Source organism: Zophobas morio, unplaced genomic scaffold (assembly GCF_036711695.1).
Source record: "Zophobas morio isolate AGI-343-1 ecotype UQ-CSIRO unplaced genomic scaffold, CSIRO_AGI_Zmor_V1 ptg000016l, whole genome shotgun sequence".
NCBI lineage: Eukaryota > Metazoa > Arthropoda > Insecta > Coleoptera > Tenebrionidae > Zophobas > Zophobas morio.
In genome coordinates, this window is record NW_026972121.1 from 6280276 (window position 1) to 6306080 (window position 25805).

Genomic DNA, 25805 nt, shown 5'->3' on the forward strand with positions numbered 1-25805 from the left:
AATAGAATTTCGAAAAATTGACAATATGAATATCGAAAATTCGAAAATCGAAAAGCCGAAACTCGGAAAATCGTAATATCGTAAAATCGAAAAGTAAAGAAATTGAAAATCGAAAAACTTAGAATAGAGTTGAAAATTCGGGAAATCGAAAAATTAAAAATCTAAAAACTGAAGAATTCAAAAACTGAAAAATCGAAAATTCGAAAAAAAATAAGTATTGAGACTGAAAATTCGAATATCGAAAATCGAAAACTCGAATAATCAAAAAATCGAAAAAAAAAACTGAAAAATCGAAAAACTGAAAGTCGAAAAGTCAAAAAATTGAAAATTTGAATATTGAAGAAAAGAAGTCAAAAAATTAAAAATTCGATGAATCAAATATTCGGAAAAACGAAAACTCAAAAATCAGAAAACCGAAAATCAAAAATCGAAATGTAGAAAAATGAAATGTCGAAGTCGTGAAATCGAAAGTCGAAAAACTGAAAAATCGAGAAATTAAAAAATCAAAAATTTAAAAAATCGAAAATTTGAATTTAGAAAACTGAAATTCGAAATATCCACAAACCGGAAAACAAAAAACCGAAAAATGAAAAATTCGAAATTCGATATTAAGAAAAATCGAAAAATCCAAGAATCTAAATACAGAAAAAAAGAAATATCGAAAGTAGTAACATCGGAAAGTCGAATAATTGAAAAATTGAGAAATTAAAAGAGCAAAAATTAAAAATTTGAATAGCGTGAAAAAGAAGTCAAAAAATAAAAATTCGATGAATAGAAGATAACCAAATATATTTTGACTAAAAATTTATTATGCTCTTTATAACATTAAAACATTTGCAAGATTTCAAAACATTCGAAAAATCTAAAATCGGCAAGTAAAAAAATTGCAAATTAAAAAGCAAAAAAATTGAAAACTATAATATCGAAATCTTGAAAAGTCTAAACTTCATAAAATGAACAACGGAAAATTCGAAAAATCGAAGAATATAAAAATTGAGAAATCGAAAAATGTAAAAGAAACAAACTGAAACCTCGAATATCGAAAATTCGATGAATCAAATTCAAATTTCAAAAAAAAACGTTGAAAATTTGAAAATCGAAAAACCGAAAAATTAAAAATTCGAAACTCGAAATTACGAAAAATTGAAAACGTCAAGAATCGAAAAATAGAAAAAAAGGAAATATTGAAAGTTTAAAACGAACAGTCGAAAAAGGGAACAATTGAAAATTCGAATATCGAAAAATCGACGAGTCAAATATTCGAGAAATTGAAAACTGAAAAATAAAAATTCGAAAAATCGGAAAGTCGAAAAATTGAAAAATTGAGAAATTAAAAGAGCAAAACTTAAAAAGATTGAAAATTCGATAAATCAAATATTCGAAAAATCGAAAATTGAAAAAAAGAAAATTCGAAAAATCAAAAGTCGAAAAACTGAAAAAAAGAGATTTAAAAAGCGAAAAGTAAACATTTTAATAGAATTTCGAAAAATAGACAAAACGAATATCGAAAATTCGAAAATCGAATAATCGAGAACTCGAGAAATCAAAAAATGGAAAAGTAAAGAAATTGAAAAATCGAAAATCTGAGAATAGTTGAAAATTCGAGAAATCAAAAAGTAAAAAAAATTGAAAAATCGAAAAATAAAAAATCGGCAAGTAAAAAAATTGCAAATTAAAAACCAAAAAAAATCAAAAATTATAATACCGAAATCTCGAAAAGTAAAAAATTGAAAAGTCTAAACTTCAAAAAATGAACTGGAAATTCGAAAAATCGAAAAATATAAAAATGGAGAAATCGAAAAATGTAAAAGAAACTAACTGAAAATTCGAATATCGAAAATTCAATAAACCAAATATTCAAAAAAATGAATATCCAAAAATCGGAAAGTTGAAAATTTGAAAATCGAAAAAACCGAAAAATTAAAAATTCGAAACTGAAATTACGAAAAATCGAAAACTTCAAGAACCGAAAAATAGAAAAAAAAGGAAATATTGAAAGTCTAAACCGAACAGTCGAAAAAAGGAACAATTGAAAATTCGAATATCGAAAAATCGATGAGTCGAATATTCGAAAAATTGAAACTGAAAAATAAAAACCGGAAGTCGAAAAATTGAAAAATCGAGAGAATTAAAAAGCGAAAAGTAAAAAATTTAAAAATAGAATTTTGAAAAATAGACAAAATGAATATCGAAAATTCGAAAATAGAAAAGCCGAAACTCGGAAAATCGTAATATCGAAAAATCGAAAAATGAAAGATCGAATAGAGAATCGAGAACTCGAGAAATCAAAAAATCGAAAAGTAAAGAAATTGAAAATCGAAAAACTTAGAATAGAGTTGAAAATTCGAGAAATCGAAAAGTAAAAAAATTAAAAATCTAAAAACTGAAGAATTCAAAAACTGAAAAATCGAAAATTCGAAAAAAAATAAGTATAGAGACTGAAAATTCGAATATCGAAAATCGAAAACTCGAATAATCAAAAAATCGAAAAAAAAAATTTGAAAAATCGAAAAACAAAGTCGAAAAGTCAAAAAATTGAAAATTTGAATATCGAAGAAAAGAAGTCAAAAAATTAAAAATTCCATGAGTCAAATATTTGGAAAAACGAAAACGCAAAAATCAGAAAACCGAAAATTCAAAAATCGAAATGTAGAAAAAATGAAATATCGAAGTCGTAAAATCGAACAGTCGAAAAACTGAAAATCGAAAAATTACAAAATCAAAAACTGTCGAAAACTGAAATTCGAAATATCCAAAAACTGGAAAACAACAAACCGAAAAATCAAAAAGTCGAATAATCAAAAAATCGAAAAATAAAAATTTTGAAAAATCTAAAAACTGAAAGTCGAAAAGTAAAAAGAATTGAAAATTTGAATATCGTAAAAAAGAAGTCAAAAAATCAAAAATTCGATTAATCAAATATTCGAAAAAACGACTACTCAAAAATCAGAAAACCGAAAATTCAAAAATCGAAATGTAGAAAAATGAAATGTCGAAGTCGTGAAATCGAAAGTCGAAAAATTGAAAAATCGAGAGAATTAAAAAGCGAAAAGTAAAAAATTTAAAAATAGAATTTCGAAAAATAGACAAAATCAATATCGAAAATTCGAAAATCGAAAAGCCGAAACTCGGAAAATCGTAATATCGAAAAATCGAAAAATGAAAGATCGAATCGAGAATCGAGAAATCAAAAAATCGAAAAGTAAAGAAATTGAAAATCGAAAAACTTCGAATAGAGTTGAAAATTCGGGAAATCGAAAAGTAAAAAAATTAAAAATCTAAAAACTGATGAATTCAAAAACTGAAAAATCGAAAATTCGAAAAAAAATAAGTATAGAGACTGAAAATTCGAATATCGAAAATCGAAAACTCGAATAATCAAAAAATCGAGAAAAAAATTTGAAAAATCGAAAAACTGAAAGTCGAAAAGTCAAAAAAATTTAAAATTTGAAAACCGAAAATTCAAAAATCGAAATGTAGAAAAAATTAAATATCGAAGTCGTAAAATCGAACAGTCGAAAAACTGAAAATCGAAAAATAAAATCAAAAACTGTCGAAAACTGAAATTCGAAATATCCAAAAACTGGAAAACAAGAAACCGAAAAATCAAAAAGTCGAATAATCAAAAAATCGAAAAATAAAAATTTTGAAAAATCTAAAAACTGAAAGTCGAAAAGTAAAAAGAATTGAAAATTTGAATATCGTAAAAAAGAAGTCAAAAAACCAAAAATTCGATGAATCAAATATTCGAAAAAACGACTACTCAAAAATCAGAAAACCGAAAATTCAAAAATCGAAATGTAGAAAAAATGAAATGTCGAAGTCGTGAAATCAAAAGTCGAAAAACTGAAAAATCGAGAAATTAAAAAATCAAAAATTTAAAAAATTGAAAATTTGAATTTCGAAAACTGAAATTCGAAATATCCACAAACCGGAAAAAAAAAACCGAAAAATCAAAAATTCGAAATTCGATATTAAGAAAAATCGAAAAATCCAAGAATCTAAATACAGAAAAAACGAAATATCGAAAGTAGTAACATCGGAAAGTCGAGTAATTGAAAAATTGAGAAAATGAAAGCAAAAATTAAAAAAATTGTCGTAAAATCAAACAGTCGAAAAACTGAAAATCGAAAAATTACAAAATCAAAAACTGTCGAAAACTGAAATTCGAAATATCCAAAAACTGGAAAACAACAAACCGAAAAATCAGAAAGTCGAATAATCAAAAAATCGAAAAATAAAAATTTTGAAAAATCTAAAAACTGAAAGTCGAAAAGTAAAAAGAATTGAAAATTTGAATATCGTAAAAAAGAAGTCAAAAAATCAAAAATTCGATGAATCAAATATTCGAAAAAACGACTACTCAAAAATCAGAAAACCGCAAATTCAAAAATCGAAATGTAGAAAAAATGAAATGTCGAAGTCGTAAAATCGAAAGTCGAAAAACTGAAAAATCGAGAAATTAAAAGATCAAAAATATAAAAAATTGAAAATTTGAATTTCGAAAACTGAAATTAAAAATATCCACAAACCGGAAAACAAAAAACCGAAAAATCAAAAATTGGAAATTCGATATTAAGAAAAATCGAAAAATTCAAGAATCTAAATACAGAAAAAACGAAATATCGAAAATAGTAACATCGGAAAGTCGAATAACTGAAAAATTTAGAAATTGAAAGAGCAAAAATTAAAAAAAATGAAAATTTGAATATCAAGAAAAAGAAGTCAAAAAATAAAAATTCGATGAATCAAATATTCGAAAAAACGAAAACTCAAAAATAAGAAAACCGAAAATTCAAAAGTCGGAATGTAGAAAAAATGAAAAATTGGTCTAAAGAGTTTAGACAGTACTTCCCTCGCTGTCGGAAACGTGACGACTGCATGTCTATTATGTTTTTTTTTCGCAGTAGATTTCATTATTTTTTTTGAGTCACCCGGTATATGCAAATTCAAAAAATATAAACGGAAACATAAATTACAAGTACAGACTCATCATATTTTGTATATTCTAGATAGGATTTATTCGGCAAACTTTGAGCTGACGTCATCAGTTTTTTGTAGAAGATAACCAAATATATTTTGACTAAAAATTTATTATGCTCTTTATAACCTTAAAACATTTGCAAGATTTCAAAACATTCGAAAAATAAAAAATCGGCAAGTAAAAAAATTGCAAATTAAAAAGCAAAAAAATTGAAAACTATAATATCGAAATCTTGAAAAGTAAAAAATTGAAAAGTCTAAACTTCATAAAATGAACAACGGAAAATTCGAATAATCGAGGAATATAAAAATTGAGAAATCGAAAAATGTAAAAGAAACAAACTGAAAACTCGAATATCGAAAATTCGATGAATTAAATTCAAATTTCAAAAAAACGGAAAGTTGAAAATTTGAAAATCGAAAAAGCCGAAAAATGAAAAATTCGAAACTCGAAATTACGAAAAATTGAAAACGTCAAGAATCGAAAAATAGAAAAAAAAGGAAATATTGAAAGTCTAAACCGAACAGTCGAAAAACTGAAAATTCGAATATCGAAAAATCGATGAGTCAAATATTCGAGAAATTGAAAACTGAAAAATAAAAATTCGAAAAATCGGAAAGTCGAAAAATTGAAAAATCGAGAAATTAAAAGAGCAAAACTTAAAAAGATTGAAAATTCGATAAATCAAATATTCGAAAAATCGAAAATTGAAAAAAAGAAAATTCGAAAAATCAACAGTCGAAAAACTGAAAAATAGAGAGATTTAAAAAGCGAAAAGTAAACATTTTAATGGAATTTTGAAAAATACACAGAACGAATATCGAAAATTCGAAAATCGAATAATCGAGAACTCGAGAAATCAAAAAATGGAAAAGTAAAGAAATTGAAAAATCGAAAATCTGAGAATAGTTGAAAATTCGAGAAATCAAAAAGTAAAAAAAATTGAAAAATCGAAAAATAAAAAATCGGCAAGTAAAAAATTGAAAAGTTTAAACTTCAAAAAATGAACTGGAAATTCGAAAAATCGAAGAATATAAAAATGGAGAAATCGAAAAATGTAAAAGAAACTAACTGAAAATTGGAGTATCGAAAATTCAATAAACCAAATATTCAAAAAAATGAAAATCCAAAAATCGGAAAGTTGAAAATTTGAAAATCGAAAAAACCGAAAAATTAAAAATTCGAAACTCGAAATTACGAAAAATCGAAAACTTCAAGAACCGAAAAATAGAAAAAAAAGGAAATATTGAAAGTCTAAACCGAACAGTCGAAAAAAGGAACAATTGAAAATTCGAATATCGAAAAATCGATGAGTCGAATATTCGAAAAATTGAAAACTGAAAAATAAAAACCGGAAGTCGAAAAACTGAAAAATCGACAGAATTAAAAAGCGAAAAGTAAAAAATTTAAAAATAGAATTTCGAATAATAGACAAAATGAATATCGAAAATTCGAAAATCGAAAAGCCGAAACTCGGAAAATCGAAAAATCGAAAAATGAAAGATCGAATCGAGAATCGAGAACTCGAGAAATCAAAAAATCGAAAAGTAAAGAAATTGAAAATCGAAAAACTTCGAATACAGTTGAAAATTCGGGAAATCGAAAAGTAAAAAAATTAAAAATCTAAAAACTGAAGAATTCAAAAACTGAAAAATCGAAAAAAAATAAGTATAGAGACTGAAAATTCGAATATCGAAAATCGAAAACTCGAATAATCAAAAAATCGAAAAAAAAATTTGAAAAATCGAAAAACTGAAAGTCGAAAAGTCAAAAAATTGAAAATTTGAATATCGAAGAAAAGAAGTCAAAAAATTAAAAATTCGATGATTCAAATAATCGGAAAAACGAAAACTCAAAAATCAGAAAACCGAAAATTCAAAAATCGAAATGTAGAAAAAATGAAATATCGAAGTCGCAAAATCGAACAGTCGAAAAACTGAAAATCGAAAAATTACAAAATCAAAAACTGTCGAAAACTGAAATTCGAAATATCCAAAAACTGGAAAACAACAAACCGAAAAATCAAAAAGTCGAATAATCAAAAAATCGAAAAATAAAAATTTTGAAAAATCTAAAAACTGAAAGTCGAAAAGTAAAAAGAATTGAAAATTTGAATATCGTAAAAAAGAAGTCAAAAAATCAAAAATTCGATGAATCAAATATTCGAAAAAACGACTACTCAAAAATCAGAAAACCGAAAATTCAAAAATCGAAATGTAGAAAAAATGAAATGTCGAAGTCGTAAAATCGAAAGTCGAAAAACTGAAAAATCGAGAAATTAAAAGATCAAAAATATAAAAAATTGAAAATTTGAATTTCGAAAACTGAAATTAAAAATATCCACAAACCGGAAAACAAAAAACCGAAAAATCAAAAATTGGAAATTCGATATTAAGAAAAATCGAAAAATTCAAGAATCTAAATACAGAAAAAACGAAATATCGAAAATAGTAACATCGGAAAGTCGAATAACTGAAAAATTGAGAAATTGAAAGAGCAAAAATTAAAAAAAATGAAAATTTGAATATCAAGAAAAAGAAGTCAAAAAATAAAAATTCGATGAATCAAATATTCGAAAAAACGAAAACTCAAAAATAAGAAAACCGAAAATTCAAAGTCGGAATGTAGAAAAAATGAAAAATTGGTCTAAAGAGTTTAGACAGTACTTCCCTCGCTGTCAGAAACGTGACGACTGCATGTCTATTATGTTTTTTTTCGCAGTAGATTTCATTATTTTTTTGAGTCACCCGGTATATGCAAATTCAAAAAATATGAATGGAATGATAAATTACAAGTACACTCATCATATGTTGTATATTCTAGATAGGATTTATTCGGCAAACTTTTGAGCTGACGTCATCAGTTTTTTGTAGAAGATAACCAAATATATTTTGACTAAAAATTTATTATGCTCTTTATAACCTTAAAACATTTGCAAGATTTCAAAACATTCGAAAAATAAAAAATCGGCAAGTAAAAAAATTGCAAATTAAAAGCAAAAAAATTGAAAACTATAATATCGAAATCTTGAAAAGTAAAAAATTGAAAAGTCTAAACTTCATAAAATGAACAAAGGAAAATTCGAAAAATCGAAGAATATAAAAACTGAGAAATTGAAAAATGTAAAAGAAACAAACTGAAAACTCGAATATCGAAAATTCGATGAATCAAATTCAAATTTCAAAAAAACGGAAAGTTGAAAATTTGAAAATCGAAAAAACCGAAAAATTAAAAAATTGAAAACGTCAAGAATCGAAAAATAGAAAAAAAGGAAATATTGAAAGTCTAAACCGAACAGTCGAAAAAGGGAACAATTGAAAATTCGAATATCGAAAAATCGATGAGTCAAATTTTCGAGAAATTGAAAACTGAAAAATAAAAATTCGAAAAATCAAAAGTCGAAAAACTGAAAAAAAGAGAGATTTAAAAAGCGAAAAGAAAACGTTTTAATAGAATTTCGAAAAATAGACAAAACGAATATCGAAAATTCGAAAATCGAAAAGCCGAAACTCGGAAAATCGTAGTATCGAAAAATCGAAAAATGAAAAATCGAATAATCGAGAACTCGAGAAATCAAAAAATAGAAAAGCAAAGAAATTGAAAAATCGAAAAACTGAAGAATTGAAAAACTGAAAAATCGAAAAAATTCGAAAAATAAAAAATCGGCAAATAAAAAAATTGCAAATTAAAAAGCAAAAAAAATGAAAACTATAATACCGAAATCTCGAAAAGTAAAAAATTGAAAAGTCTAAACTTCAAAAAATGAACTGGAAATTCGAAAAATCGAAAAATATAAAAATGGAGAAATCGAAAAATGTAAAAGAAACCAACTGAAAATTCGAATATCGAAAATTCAATAAACCAAATATTCAACAAAATGAAAATCCAAAAATCGGAAAGTTGAAAATTTGAAAATCGAAAAAACCGAAAAATTAAAAATTCGAAACTCGAAATTACGAAAAATCGAAAACTTCAAGAACCGAAAAATCGAAAAAAAGGAAATATTGAAAGTCTAAACCGAACAGTCGAAAAAAGGAACAATTGAAAATTCGAATATCGAAAAATCGATGAGTCGAATATTCGAAAAATTGAAAACTGAAAAATAAAAACCGGAAGTCGAAAAATTGAAAAATCGAGAGAATTAAAAAGCGAAAAGTAAAAAATTTAAAAATAGAATTTCGAAAAATACACAAAATGAATATCTAAAATTCGAAAATCGAAAAGCCGAAACTCGAAAAATCGTAATATCGAAAAATGAAAGATCGAATCGAGAATCGAGAACTCGAGAAATCAAAAAAAAAGTAAAGAAATTGAAAATCGAAAAACTTAGAATAGAGTTGAAAATTCGGGAAATCGAAAAGTAAAAAAACTAAAAATCTAAAAACTGAAGAATTCAAAAATTGAAAAATCGAAAATTCGAAAAAACTAAGTATAGAAACTTAAAATTCGAATATCGAAAATCGAAAACTCGAATAATCAAAAAATCCAAAAAAAAATTGAAAAATCGAAAAACTGAAAGTCGAAAAGTCAAAAAATTGAAAATTTGAATATCCATGAAAAGAAGTCAAAAAATTAAAAATTCGATGAATCAAATATTCGGAAAAACGAAAACTCAAAAATCAGAAAACCGAAAATTCAAAAATCGAAATGCAGAAAAAATGAAATATCGAAGTCGTAAAATCGAACAGTCGAAAAACTGAAAATCGAAAAATTACAAAATCAAAAACTGTCGAAAACTGGAATTCGAAATATCCAAAAACTGGAAAACAAGAAACCGAAAAATCAAAAAGTCGAATAATCAAAAAATCGAAAAATAAAAATTTTGAAAAATCTAAAAACTGAAAGTCGAAAAGTAAAAAGAATTGAAAATTTGAATATCGTAAAAAAGAAGTCAAAAAATCAAAAATTCGATGAATCAAATATTCGAAAAAACGACTACTCAAAAATCAGAAAACCGAAAATTCAAAAATCGAAATGTAGAAAAAATGAAATGTCGAAGTCGTGAAATCGAAAGTCGAAAAACTGAAAAATCGAGAAATTAAAAGATCAAAAATATAAAAAATTGAAAATTTGAATTTCGAAAACTGAAATTAAAAATATCCACAAACCGGAAAACAAAAAACCGAAAAATCAAAAATTGGAAATTCGATATTAAGAAAAATCGAAAAATTCAAGAATCTAAATACAGAAAAAACGAAATATCGAAAATAAAACTCGAAATTACGAAAAATTGAAAACGTCAAGAATCGAAAAATAGAAAAAAAGGAAATTTTGAAAGTCTAAACCGAACAGTCGAAAAAGGGAACAATTGAAAATTCGAATATCGAAAAATCGATGAGTCAAATATTCGAGAAATTGAAAACTGAAAAATAAAAATTCGAAAAATCAAAAGTCGAAAAATGGAAAAAAGAGAGATTTAAAAAGCGAAAAGTAAACATTTTAATAGAATTTCGAAAAATAGACAAAACGAACATCGAAAATTCGAAAATCGAAAACTCGAGAAATCAAAAAATAGAAAAGTAAAGAAATTGAAAAATCGAAAATCTGAGAATAGTTTAAAATTCGAGAAATCGAAAAGTAAAAAAATTGAAAAATCGAAAAAAAATTGTAAATTAAAAAGCAAAAAAAAAATTAAAACTATAATATCGAAATCTCGAAAAGTAAAAAATTGAAAAGTCTAAACTTCAAAAAATGAACTGGAAATTCGAAAAATCGAAGAATATAAAAATGGAGAAATCGAAAAATGTAAAAGAAACTAACTGAAAATGCGAGTATCGAAAATTCAATAAACCAAATATTCAAAAAATGAAAATCCAAAAATCGGAAAGTTGAAAATTTGAAAATCGAAAAAACCGAAAAATTAAAAATTCGAAACTTGAAATTAAGAAAAATCGAAAACTTCAAGAACCGAAAAATAGAAAAAAAGGAATTATTGAAAGTCTAAACCGAACAGTCGAAAAAAGGAACAATTGAAAATTCGAAAATCGAAAAATCGATGAGTCGAATATTCGTAAAATTGAAAACTGAAAAATAAAAACCGGAAGTCGAATAATTGAAAAATCGAGAGAATTAAAAAGCGAAAAGTAAAAAATTTAAAAATAGAATTTCGAAAAATAGACAAAATGAATATCGAAAATTCGAAAATCCAAAAGCCGAAACTCGAAAATCGTAATATCGTAAAATCGAAAACTAAAGAAATTGAAAATCGAAAAACTTAGAATAGAGTTGAAAATTCGGGAAATCGAAAAATTAAAAATCTAAAAACTGAAGAATTCAAAAACTGAAAAATCGAAAATTCGAAAAAAAATAAGTATAGAGACTGAAAATTCGAATATCGAAAATCGAAAACTCGAATAATCAAAAAATCGAAAAAAAAAATTGAAAAATCGAAAAACTGAAAGTCGAAAAGTCAAAAAATTGAAAATTTGAATATCAAAGAAAATAAGTCAAAAATTAAAAATTCGATGAATCAAATATTGGGAAAAACGAAAACTCAAAAATCAGAAAACTGAAAATTCGAAAATCGAAATGTAGAAAAAATGAAATATCGAAGTCGTAAAATCGAACAGTCGAAAAACTGAAAATCGAAAAATTACAAAATCAAAAACTGAAATTCGAAATATCCAAAAACTGGAAAACAAGAAACCGAAAAATCAAAAAGTCGAATAATCAAAAAATCGAAAAATAAAAATTTTGAAACATCTAAAAACTGAAAGTCGAAAAGTAAAAAGAATTGAAAATTTGAATATCGTAATAAAGAAGTCAAAAAATCAAAAATTCGATGAAACAAATATTCGAAAAAACGACTACTCAAAAATCAGAAAACCGAAAATTCAAAAATCGAAATGTAGAAAAATGAAATGTCGAAGTCGTGAAATCGAAAGTCGAAAAACTGAAAGATCGAGAAATTATAAAAACTAAAATTTAAAAAATTGAAAATTTGAATTTCGAAAACTGAAATTCGAAATATCCACAAACCGGGAAACAAAAAACCGAAAAATCAAAAATTCGAATTTCGATATTAAGAAGAATCGAAAAATCAACGAATCTAAATACAGAAAAAACGAAATATCGAAAGTAGTAACATCGGAAAGTCGAATAATTGAAAAATTGAGAAACTGAAAGAGCAAAAATTAAAAAAATGAAAATTTGAATATCGAGAAAAAGAAGTCAAAAAACAAAAATTCGATGAATCAAATATTCGAAAAAACGAAAACTCAAAAATAAGAAAACCGAAAATTCAAAAGTCGAAATGTAGAAAAAAATAATATCGAAGTCGTAAAATCGAACAGTCGAAAAACTGAAAAATTGGTCTAGAGTTTAGACAGTACTTTCCTCGCTGTCGGAAACGTGACGACTGCATGTCTATTATGTTTTTTTTTTTCGCAGTAGATTTCATTTTTCTTTAGTCACCCGGTATTTGCAAATTCAAAAAATACGAACGGAATGATTAATTACAAGTACAGACTCATCATATTTTGTATATTCTAGATAGGATTTATTCAGCAAACTTTTGAGCTGACGTCATCAGTTTTTTGTAGAAAATAACCAAATATATTTTGACTAAAAATTTATTATGCTCTTTATAACCTTAAAACATTTGCAAGATTTCAAAACATTCGAAAAATAAAAAATCGGCAAGTAAAAAAATTGCAAATTAAAAAGCAAAAAAATTGAAAACTATAATATCGAAATCTCGAAAAGTAAAAAATTGAAAAGTCTAAACTTAATAAAATCAACAACGGAAAATTCGAAAAATCGAAGAAAATAAAAATTGAGAAATCGAGAAATGTAAAAGAAACAAACTGAAAACTCGAATATTGAAAATTCGATGAATCAAATTCAAATTTAAAAAAAACGGAAAGTTGAAAATTTGAAAATCGAAAAAACCTAAAAATTAAAAATTCGAAACTCGAAATTACGAAAAATTGAAAACGTCAAGAACCGAAAAATAGAAAAAAAAGGAAATATTGAAAGTCTAAACCGAACAGTCGAAAAAAGGAACAATTGAAAATTCGAATATCGAAAAATCGATGAGTCGAATATTCGAAAAATTGAAAACTGAAAAATAAAAACCGGAAGTCGAAAAATTGAAAAATCGAGAGAATTAAAAAGCGAAAAGTAAAAAATTTAAAAATAGAATTTCGAAAAATACACAAAATGAATATCTAAAATTCGAAAATCGAAAAGCCGAAACTCGAAAAATCGTAATATCGAAAAATGAAAGATCGAATCGAGAATCGAGAACTCGAGAAATCAAAAAAAAAGTAAAGAAATTGAAAATCGAAAAACTTAGAATAGAGTTGAAAATTCGGGAAATCAAAAAGTAAAAAAACTAAAAATCTAAAAACTGAAGAATTCAAAAACTGAAAAATCGAAAATTAGAAAAAAATAAGTATAGAGACTGAAAATTCGAATATCGAAAATCGAAAACTCGAATAATCAAAAAATCGAAAAACAGAATTTGAAAAATCGAAAAAATGAAAGTCGAAAAGTCAAAAAATTGAAAATTTGAATATCGAAGAAAAGAAGTCAAAAAATTAAAAATTCGATGAATCAAATATTCGGAAAAACGAAAACTCAAAAATCAGAAAACCGAAAATTCAAAAATCGAAATGCAGAAAAAATGAAATATCGAAGTCGTAAAAATCGAACAGTCGAAAAACTGAAAATCGAAAAATTACAAAATCAAAAACTGTCGAAAACTGAAATTCGAAATATCCAAAAACTGGAAAACAAGAAACCGAAAAATCAAAAAGTCGAATAATCAAAAAATCGAAAAATAAAAATTTTGAAAAATCTAAAAACTGAAAGTCGAAAAGTAAAAAGAATTGAAAATTTGAATATCGTAAAAAAGAAGTCAAAAAATCAAAAATTCGATGAATCAAATATTCGAAAAAACGACTACTCAAAAATCAGAAAACCGAAAATTCAAAAATCGAAATGTAGAAAAAATTAAATGTCGAAGTCGTGAAATCGAAAGTCGAAAAACTGAAAAATTGAGAAATTAAAAAATCAAAAATTTAAAAAATTGAAAATTTGAATTTCGAAAACTGAAATTCGAAATATCCACAAACTGGAAAACAAAAAACCGAAAAATCAAAAATTCAAAATTCGATATTAAGAAAAATCGAAAAATTCAAGAATCTAAATACAGAAAAAACGAAATATCGAAAGTAGTAACATCGGAAAGTCGAATAATTGAAAAATTGAGAAATTGAAAGAGCAAAAATTAAAAAAAATGAAAATTTGAATATCGAGAAAAAGAAGTCAAAAAATAAAAATTCGATGAATCAAATATTCGAAAAAACGAAAACTCAAAAATAAGAAAACCGAAAATTCAAGTCGAAATGTAGAAAAAATGAAATATCGAAGTCGTTAAATCGAACAGTCGAAAAACTGAAAAATTGGTCTAAAGAGTTTAGACAGTACTTCCCTCGCTGTCGGAAACGTGACGACTGCATGTCTATTATGTTTTTTTCGCAGTAGATTTCATTTTTTTTTTAGTCACCCGGTATATGCAAATTATATTTTGTATATTCTAGATAGGATTTATTCGGCAAACTTTCGAGCTGACGACATCAAGTTTTTGGAGGGGATAACCAAATATATTTTGAGTAAAGATTTATGATGCTCTTTATAGCCTTAAAACATCTGCAACATTTCAAAACATTCGGTTTTGGAGATTCAAAATTAAATTGCAAAATGTTGTTTTATAATTTTGATTTTTTTCAAAAAATCTGGTCGTTTCGGGTAAAAACTCAATTCGGAGTCGTAAACTACATGCTTAGGACTATATTATTTTATACAATTTAAGACCCATTTACTATGTACAATTTTGAAGTGACGTCATCACATTAGTGGTGGGGATGATTAGATAAATTTTGGTTAGCGTTTTACCATCTACATGATATTCCTAATATAACTACAAAATTTCACAACAATTGGTCCAGTACTTTCGGAGATTATCTGTCTAATAAAAATCCGAGACGGCAGACAGACGGACAGACAGACGGAAATGGGAGACCTACTTCTTCGTCTTCTAGGGGCATGAAAGATCGAGAAAACTCGATTACAATGCTTCCTTTGCTTACGCTCGGGAAGTAAAAACAAAAAAAAAATGTGATTGGCGCAGCCAGTGGAATTTACCGAATTTGTAAATAATAGACCTCAAGTTAGGCGATATGGGTACAGTCGGGTCAAGTATCCACTCATCAAACCGCGTCTTTGACTCATTCAGAGCCACATCGTAGTCCATTGCGCATGCCAGATTTAAAACGACAACTCTCGCTAACCTAAAAAAAAAAGCCGAAATGACTTTGTAACAACGTCGTTTCTTACTACTTCTCCAAGTGTCCTTCGCTGTCGTTGGAATCATCCCAACCCAACTTGTCATACGCCGGCGTCAACAAACCAATCACGTACGACTACAATCTTTTAAAATAGGAACCTCAATAGTGTTATTAGTGCGACTTACCTTAAAATTGGAGTCAAATTGAGACGTTTGTAGGTAGTTTGAGATACTTTGCAGTCGTGACGAGGCCACACTCCACGGAATATAGTGCGTTTCATTAACTAAGTATTTAGTTAGAGTTAGAGGGATCGTGTAACTTAAATCCCCAGATTCTGCTATGCTGAAGCTCTCCTCCAACAAGTGTGTTTTATCCCCCAGTGACAGATCGTTAATGTTTTCGATCAGCACGTTCCAGTCATTTTCTTCGTAATTCACTCTATAGTAACCAACTTGACTAGGGTTGAATTTGATCCATTTAGTACCCGATGGTTTTTCCACAACCACTGAAATTAAATATTGCGAAATTGGTAGGGGTGGGACGGCACAACTTACGCTCGTTTGCTCCGTAGTCGAACCAGTGGATTTGGGAAGTCCCTAAATCCGTGACGTACGACACGGGTATGCTCCACTTGTAACTAAAATAATAATAATAACAATAATAATAAAAATGGGTTCACTATTTTTACTTTAAAGGCGAATTTTTTTGCCTAGCGGCGGTTTCGTAGTCTTTCAGGAAGCGTTTCTGCGTAAAGGTATACTGATTTCCTTGTACTTTGGTTTCGAGGATTGGGTATCCCATTTGTACTGTAAAGGTGTCCATGAATTGCGTGACGTTGAGGCCTTCACCGACCACTTTTTGGATTTCGTTCCATAAATCCTGGGTCTCTGCGTTTCCGTAGAGGTGGTTGTTCAAGTAGTTGGTGACTCCTTTTTGGAAGTTTTCGGGGGTTACCACGTATTCCAACATTCTTAGGACGGAGGCACCCTAACAAAGAAAAATTGGTTGGAGGTTATTTTAACGGAACTTCTTTCGCCTGTGTGTTCAATTTTTTCAATTTTTCGATTTTCCAACTTTTGTGATTTTGAAATTTTTTGATTTAAATTTTAATTTTCCAATTTTTTATTTCTTGCAGCTTTTCGGTTCGGTTTTTATTTTCTTTATTTTTTCAATATGTTGAGTTTTCAAGTTTAAATTTTCCAGTTTTTCGATTTCCCAACTTTGGGGTGTTTCAGTTTTTAGATTTTGCAATATTTCGATTTGCAATTTCACGAGTTTTCAATTTTCATTGTAAAATTTTTCAATTTTTAGATTTTTCAATTTTTGGGTTTCCCAATTTTTAGATTTTTTAATTTTTCGTTTTTTTAAATTTTAGATTTTTTTCAGTTTTTCATTTCTACAATTTTTTTCTATTTTTCATTTTAAATATCTAAAAATAATATTTTTCAAAATATTTCAATATATATTTCAATTTTACGATTTTAGAATTTTCCCATTTTTCAATTATTCGATTTTTCAATATTTCCTTTTTTTGTTTTATAGTTTAAATTTTTCAATTTTTAAATTTCCAATTTTTGGATTCCTTAATTGTTCATTTGTTTTTATTTTCTTAATTTTTACAATTATTCGGTTTCTCAGTGTTCTGACTTCATCATTTTTCTTTTTTTCGGTTTCTCAAATTTTAGATTTTTTAATTTTTCCGTTTTTCAATTTGAGATTCTTTAGTTTTTCATTTCTGCAATTTTTGATTTGCAATTTTTTCTAGTTTTTAATTTAAATATGTAAAAATAATATTTAAAAATATGATTTTTACATTTTTTTTTTTATTTTTCGATGTTTCAGTTTCATTTCTTCAATGTTTCGAGTTGCAGCTTTCCGTTTCGGTTTTTATTTTCTTCATTTTTTCCATTTTCGGTTTTTCACTCTTCTGATTTCATGATTTTTTTTTCAATGTGAAAATTTTCAAGTTTTGAATTTTTCAATTTTTCGGTTTCTCAACTTTTAGATTTTTTAATTTTTCGTATTTTCAATTTTAGATTTTTTAGTTTTTCATTTCTGCAATTTTTTATTTATCAATTTTTTCTAGTTTTCATTTTGAATATGTAAAAAAAAATAATTTTCAAAATGTTTCACTACACACATATTTCAATTTTACGATTTTAGATTTTTCCATTTTTCAAATACTGGATTTTAAAACTTTTTCATTTATTGGGTTTTTCAATTTTTCGATTTTCCAACTTTGGAATTTTTCATTTTTAAGGTTTTAAATTTTTCGATCTAAAATTTCTCTAGTTTTCAATTATTAATTTTCTAATTTTTTAATTCTTTAATTATTCATTTCTTCAAATTTCCGATTTTATAATTTTTTGTTTTTTCAATTTTTCGTTTTTTTAATTTTAGATTTTTCAATTTTTCATTTCTGCAATTTTTTATTTGCATTTTTTTCTAGTTTTTATTTTAAATATGTAAAAATAATATCGAAAAATATTGTTTTTACATTTATTTCAATTTTTCGATTTTTCAGTTTCATTTCTTCAATGTTTCGATATGCAGCTTTCCGTTTCGGTTTTTATTTTCTTATTTTTTTCCATTTTTCAGTTTTTTACTGTTCTGATTTCATGACTTTTTTTCCCAAAATTGAAAATTGTCAAGTTTTGAATTTTTTAATTTTTCGGTTTCTCAACTTTTAGATTTTTTAATTTTTCGTCTTTTCAATTTTAGATTTTTCAGTTTTTCATTTCTGCAATTTTTGATTTAGCAATTTTTCTAGTTTCAAAATGTTTCACTACACACATATTTCAATTTTACGATTTTAGATTCTCCCATTTTTCAAATATTGGATTCTAAAATTTTTCATTTATTCGATTTTTCAATTTTTCGATTTTCCAACTTTGGAATTATTCAATTTTAAGGTTTTAAATTTTCCGATCTAAAATTTCTCTAGTTTTCAGTTCTTAATTTTCCAATTTTTCAATTCTGTAATTATTCATTTCTTCAAATTTCCGATTTTATAATTTTTTGTTTTTTCAATTTTTTGTTTTTTTAATTTTAGATTTTTCAATTTTTCATTTCTGCAATTTTTGATTTGCAACTTTTCTAGTTCCCACTTTAAATAATTATGTAAAAATTATAATTTTCCAAATTTTCACTACAGATTTTTCCTATTTTTAAATATTGGATTATAAAACTTTTTCATTTATTCGATGTTTCAATTTTTAGGTTTTGAAATTTTTCGGTTTCAAATTTGTGGAGTGTTCAATTTTTAATTTGCCAATTTCTTGATTCTTTAATTTATTCATTTCCCCAATTTTCGAATTGCAGTTTTTCTTTTCGTTTTTCTATTTTTTTATTTTCAGTTTTTCATTTTTTCAATATTTCGATTATCTAATTTTTGATTTTTTCAATTTCAATTTTTTTCAATTTTTCGTTGCTTTAATTTTATGATTTGAAATTTGTCTTTTCGGTTTTTTATTTTGCTAATTTTTTCAAATTTTCGAGTTTTTTAGTTAAAATTTTTCGATTTTCCAACTTTTGAATTTTTCAATTTTTAGATTTTGAATTTTTTTCGATTAAAAATTTCATCAATTTTCAATTTATAATTTTCCAATTTTTTAATTCATTAATTATTTATTTCTTTAAACTTTCGATTTGCAATTTTTCGTTTCGTTTTTTTTTTCAAATTTAGATTTTTCGGTTTTTTTAAATTTTTGGATTTAAAATTTCTCGAGTTTTTAATTTTTAATTATTCATTCCTTCAAATTTTCAATTGCAGTTTTTCGTTTGGGCTTTTTATTTTCTTTGTTTTTACAATTTTCCGATTTTTCAATTTTTCAATTCTTCAATGTTTCTGAATTCATAATTTTTTTTTTATTGGATTTTGAAGCTTTTTCATTTATTCGATTTTTAATTTTTCAATTTCTGGGTATTTAATCTTTCAGTTTTTCGATCTTTCAGTGTTACAAGTTTTTCGACTTTACAGTTTTGACAAATTTTGGGTTATTTCCAATTTTTTGATTCGATTCGTATTTTCTACTTTCCAGTTTTACAGTTTATTTTTTTTTTTGGATTTTAAAGTCTCTCGATTTTTAGTTTTTCAATGTTTAACTTTTTCGTTTCTTCAGTTTTTCGATTGAAATTTTTCGATCTTCCACTTTTTCGATTTTGCAATTTCTCGTTTTTACAGTTTTTCGATTCTTCCGATTTTTCAACTTTTCGAATGAAAAAACAGAAAAATTGCGAAATTGTAAAATTAACAAATCTAAAAATTGGAAATCAAGGACTTGAAAATTGAAAAATCGAAAGATTCAAAATTGTGAAACTTAAAAATCGAAATACTGTATAATGAAAATATTGAAAATTAAAGAAATCTAAATATCACAAAAAAAAATTGGAATGAAATTGAACAATCAAAAGTTGAAAATTTGAATAAACGAAAAATTATAACATTGAAAGAAACATTGAAAAAATAAAGGAAACCAAAAAACGATTTTTTTCCAATTTTTCGAGTTTTCAAATTTAAATATTTCAGTTTTTCGATTTTCCAACTTTTGGATGTTTGGTTTTTTGATTTTGCAATTTTCGATTTGCAATTTTTAATCTTTCGATTTTTCAATTTTTTATTTCTCTAATTTTTCTAATAGCATCTTTTCGTTTCGGCTTTTTATTTTCTTAATTTTTAAATTTTTTTGGTTTTTCAGTGTTCTGATTTAATAATTTTTCTCTTTTCAATATAAATTTTTTCAATTTTTGAATTTTTCAATTTTTGATTTAGCAATTTTTTCCAGTTTTCATTTTGAATATGTAAAAATAAATAATTTTCAAAATGTTTCACTACACACACATTTTAAGTTTACGATTTTAGATTTTTCGATTTTTGAAATATTGGATTTTAAAACATTTTCATTTATTCGATTTTTCAATTTTTCGATATTCCAACTTTGGAATTTTTCTAGTTTTCAGTTCTTAATTTTTCAATTTTTCATTTCTGCAATTTTTCTAGTTCCCATTTTAAATAATTATGTAAAATTATAATTTTCAAAATTTTCACTGCATATTTCAATTTTACAACTTCGGGATTTTTCCAATTTTTAAATATTGGATTTCAACACTTTTTCGTTTATTAGATTTTTGTGAAATTTTTGAATATTTGAATTTTTAAAATCTTCAATTTCTCAATTTTTAGATTTTTTAATTCTTGATTTTTTTCAATTTTAGTTTTTTCAGTTTTTCATTTCTGCAATTTTTGATTTGCAATTTTTTCTAGTTTTCATTTTAAATATGAAAAAATAATAATTTTCAAAATATTTCACTACATTTTTCGAATACGATTTTTCAATTTTTAGATTTTTCAATTCTTCGTTTTTTTCAATTTTAGATTTTTCAATTTTTCATTTCTGCAATTTTTGATTTTCAATTTTGGTAGTTTTCATTTTAAATATACAAAAAACAATTATTTTCAAAATGGTTCACTACATACTTCAATTTTCCAATTTCAGAATTTTCCCACTTTTGAATTTTTTCAGTTTTACAGTTTTTCGAATTTAGTTTTCACGATTCTATCTTTTTTCGATTCGATTCGTTTTTTCTTCTTTCCAGTTTTTCAATTCTTTAATTTTTTTGGATATAAGTTTATCGATTTTTAGTTTATCAATGTTAAAATTTTTCGTTTCTTCAGTTTTTCAAATGAAATTTTTCGAATTTTCACTTTTTCGATTTTGTAATTTTTCGAATGAAAAAATTACAAAATCGAAACAATTAAAAAAATGGAAAAATAGCAAAATTGTAGAACTCAAAAATCTAAAAATTGGAAATCAAGGACTTGAAAAATTGAAAAATCGAAAGATACAAAAATTAAGAAACTTAAAAATCGAAAAAGCGGATATTTGGAAATCTGAAAATCGAAAAAAAAATTGGAATGAAATTGAAAAATCAAAAATTAATAATGTGAATAAACGAAAAATTATAAAACTGAAAGAAACATTGAAAAAACAAAGGAAACCAAAAATTTTTTTCCAATTTTTCGAGTTTTCAAGTTTAAATTTTTCAGTGTTTCGATTTTCCAAAATTTTGTAAAAAAAATAATTTTCAAAATGTTTCAGTATATACATTTCAATTTTACGATTTTAGATTTTGCCGCTTTTCAAATAGTGGATTTTAAAACTTTTTCATTTATTCGATTTTTCAATGTTTTCTTTTTTTTTGTTTTAAAGTTGAAATTTTTCCAATTTTTGATTTTCCAACTTTTGAATTCTCTTCAACTTTTGGATTTTGAAAATTTTCGATTGTTTAATTATTCGTTTATTTAAATTTTCGATTTAGTTTTTCGTTTCCGTTTTTATTTTCTTAATTTTTACAATTATCCGGTTTCTCAGTGTTCTGACTTCATCATTTTTCTTTTTCCCATGTGAAATTTTTCAAATTTTGGATTTTTCATTTTTTCGGTTTCTCAAATTTTAGATTTTTTAATTTTTCCGTTTTTCAATTTTAGATTTTTTAGTTTTTTATTTCTGCAATTTTTGATTGGCAAATTTTTACTAGTTTTTATTTTAAATATGTAAAAATATTGAAAAATATCATTTTACATTTTTTTCGATTTTTTGATTTTTCAGTTTCATTTCTTCAATGTTTCAATTTGCAGCTTTCCGTTTCGGTTTTCATTTTCCATATTTCGGTTTTTCATTGTTCCGATTTCATGATTTTTTTTCAAGTTTTGAATTTTTCAATTTTTCGGTTTCTGAACTTTTAGATTTTTTAATTTTTCGTCTGCAATTTTTGATTTGCGATTTTTTTAGTTCCCATTTTAAATAATTATGTAAAAATTATAATTTACCAAATTTTCACTACATATTTCAATTTTACGATTTTAGGATTTTTCCTATTTTTAAATATTGGATTTTAAAACTTTTTCATTTATGTATTCGATGTTTCAATTTTTATGTTTTGAAATTTTTCGATTTCAAATTTCTGGAGTGTTCAATTTTTAATTTGCCAATTTCTGGATTTCTCGATTCATTCATTTCCCCAATTTTCGATTTGTAGTTTTTCTTTTCGTTTTTCCATTTTCTTTATTTTCAGTTTCTCGTTTTTTCAATATTCCGATTTTCTAATTTTTGATTTTTTCAATTTCAATTTTTCGTTGCCTTAATTCTATGATTTGAAATTTTTCTTTTCGGTTTTTTATTTCCTTAATTTTTTTCAATTTTTCGAGTTTTCTAGTTTAAATTTTTCGATTTTCCAACTTTTGAATTGTTCAATTTTTAGATTTTGAATTTATTTCGCTTAAAAATTTTCCCAGTTTTCAATTTATAATTGTCCAATTTTTCGATTCATTAATTATTTATTTTCTTTATTTTTAAAATTTTTCGATTTTATACTTTGTTTTTTCAATTTTTCGTTTCTTCAATTTCATGTATGATTTGCAATGTTTCATTTCGGTTTTTTATTTTCTTTATTCTATCAGTTTTTCGATTTTATAACTTTCGAATGTTGTTTGGATTTTTAAAATTTTCAATTTCTCAATTTTCAGATTTTTTAATTCGTTTTTTTTTTTCAATTTTAGATTTTTCAGATTTTCATGTCTGCAATTTTTGATTTGCAATTTTTTTTTTTCACTACATATTTCAATTACGATTTTTCAATTTTTCATTTTTAAAAGTTAAAGTTTAAATTTTTCAATTTTTCGATTTTCCAACTTTTGAATTTTTCAGATTTTAGATTTTTAAATTTTTGGATTTAAAATTTCTCGAGTTTTTAATTTTTTATTATTCATTCCTTCAAATTGTCAACTGCAGTTTTTGTTTTGGCTTTTTATTTTCTTTGTTTTTACAATTTTCCGATTTTCAATTTTTCATTTCTTCAATGTTTCTGATTCCATAATTTTTTTTTTCAATGTGACATTTTTCATTTGTGAAATTTTTCTAGTTTTAATTTTAAATATGTAAAAATAATAATTTTCAATAATTTTTCACTACATACTTCAATTTTGGGATTTGAGAATTTTCCTATTTTTTAATTATTGGATTTTGAAGCTTTTTCATTGATTCGATTTTTAATTTTTCAATTTTGGATATTTAATCTTTCAGTTTATCGACTTTACAGTTTTGACGAATTTTGGGTTATTTCCAATTTTTTGATTCGATTCGTTTTTTCTTCTTTCCAGTTTTACAGTTCTTTAATTTTTTTGGATTTTAAAGTTTCTCGATTTTTAGTTTTTCAATCTTTAAATTTTTCGTTTCTCAGGTATTTGGATTTTGCAATTTCTCGATTTTATAGTTTTTCGATTTTCCGATTTTTCAACTTTTCGAATGAAAAAACAAAAAAATTGCGAAATTGTAGAATTAAAAAATCTAAAAATTGGAAATCAAGAACTTGAAAAATTGGAAGATTCAAAATTGAGAAACTTCAAAATCGAAATATTGTATAATGAAAATATTGAAAATTAAACAAATCTAAAAATCACAAAAAAATTGGAATGAAATTGAACAATCAAAAGTTGAAAATTTGAATAAACGAAAAATTATAAAAATCCAATTTTTCGAGTTATCAAATTAAAATTTTTCAGTTTTTCGATTTTCCAACTTTTGAATCTTTCAATTTTTAATATTTCGATTTTTCAATTTTTTATTTCTTTAATTTTTCGATTCGCATCTTTTAGTTTCGGCTTTTTATTTTCTTAATTTTAAAATTTTTTTTGGTTTTTCAGTGTTCTGATTTAATAATTTTTCTCTTTTCAATATGAAGTTTTTCAATTTTTGATCAGCAATTTTTTCTAGTTTTCAATTTAAGTATGTAAAATTGTACATGTTTAAAATGGAAACTAGAAAAAATAATTTTTAAAATTTTTCCATTTTACAATTTTTGGGTTTTCTAATTTTTCGATTCGATTGGTTTTTTCTTTCGAATTTTTTCGACTATGTTTTTTAGATTACTAAGTTTCTGGATTTTTAGTTTTTCGTTGTTTCAATTTTTTATTTATTCAGTTCTTCTATTTTTCAATTTTTTCCGATTTTTTTTTGCTTTTCGATTTTTCAACTTTTAAAATGAGGAAACGAAAAATTTTTTTTGGATTTTCCAGTTTCAAAGTAAATTGCAAAATGTTATATAATTTTGATTTTTTTTTTCAAAAATATGGATGTTTAGGGTAAAAACTGAACACGGATTTTATAAAATTGAAATAATATTTACTAATTTAAATTTTGGAATTTGACGTTATCTTATTCTTGATGGGGATGTTTATCCAAATTTCGGTTGGCGTTTTACCAACAAACCGACAGAGAAACGGAAACGGGAGACTTATTTTTTCGTACTCTAGGGATCACGAAACGTCGAGAAAACATACAAGCGTACGCTCAGGAAATGGACTCTACCTTGTTGTATGACACTGTGTCAAAAACTTCGGTGATCTGATCCGGAGTTTCCACGGTTTGAATAATGGGGTGCGACCCTTGAGTGGCATCTAGTGACAAGATCGAATGAAGGGTGTTAATCTGAAATTGTTCCACCATTTTCCAATCAGGTTCCGCCGCCTCCACCCCTTTATCAGCAATATACGTGGCGAAACCCTCATTAAGCCACAAGTTATTCCACCAATCCATGGTAACTAAATTCCCAAACCAACTATGGGCTAGCTCATGAGCCACAACTTCCGCAACTCTTTGCTTATTGCTGGCGGAGTGCGTCGAACTGTCATACAAAAGCGCCGTTTCCCGGTAGGTCACAAGCCCCCAATGCTCCATAGCGCCGGACACAAAATCAGGAATGGCAACCATGTCTGAAAAACACTATATTTATATTTAATAACACACTAAAATGTAGTAAATGTAGCCTTGGAATTAGTGAGGTTATGTCACGCAATCGTATGAATCAATTTACGACTGTTTCACGGTCAACAAATTTAAGTGTCATCCGGTACTTTCGAGTTACCTAGTTTGGGTAAAGGGTACGAGATGTTGAAATAGTTTATGTAGTATTCTATAACGCTTTTTCCCACTGCGCCTGCATACGTTGTTTTATCTAATTGGTGAGGGCTGGCGTAAACCCGGAATGGGGTTTCCCTGTCGCCATTTTGAAACGTCGTACTTGTATAAGCGAAATCTGATACTATGAAACACGACAGGTAGGTGGACATGGGTACGGTTTCGTTAAAATGTACCATAACCCCATCTGCGACAGTTTCTTCGGCCTAAAATGGGCACGGGTTAATAAATATGGGTTTAATTGCGACAACGAGTTACATATTGTGGGTAATTTGACAAAGCTGTGTAGGCGGGGTCGTTGGGTTTTAAAAGATGGACTTTGTAGGTGGCCTTGAGATGAGGTTCGTCGAAACACGGGAACGCTTGACGGGCGTACGTCGGTTCGAATTTTGAAGTCGCCATATATCTGAAAACAAAAAATCAACTTATTTTTCAATATAATCAGTCACGATTATTATCTCACTTATAAAATATTTGTCCTTGTTTGTTGCGCTACAACTATGCTATTATTGAAAAAATTAGGGCGCCGGTAAAATTTTGTTGAATTGTAAAACG

At 25.6% G+C, this 25805-nt stretch overlaps 1 protein-coding gene across 3 annotated transcripts in view; it reads right to left on the bottom strand.

Annotated features, from left to right (window-relative positions):
- LOC135129686 (aminopeptidase A-like) overlaps positions 1-25805 on the bottom strand; it is a 56071-nt gene that overhangs the window by 1329 nt on the left and 28937 nt on the right. For all 3 annotated transcript variants that reach the window (XM_064056931.1, XM_064056929.1, XM_064056928.1), the window contains 8 exons: positions 25509-25656; positions 25198-25456; positions 24642-25045; positions 15965-16263; positions 15831-15913; positions 15462-15781; positions 15329-15411; positions 15134-15279 (listed from right to left, as the gene is read on the bottom strand). In XM_064056931.1, the coding sequence (XP_063913001.1) occupies positions 15134-15279; positions 15329-15411; positions 15462-15781; positions 15831-15913; positions 15965-16263; positions 24642-25045; positions 25198-25456; positions 25509-25656 (1742 nt within the window). The remainder of the gene's footprint in view (positions 1-15133; positions 15280-15328; positions 15412-15461; positions 15782-15830; positions 15914-15964; positions 16264-24641; positions 25046-25197; positions 25457-25508; positions 25657-25805) is intronic.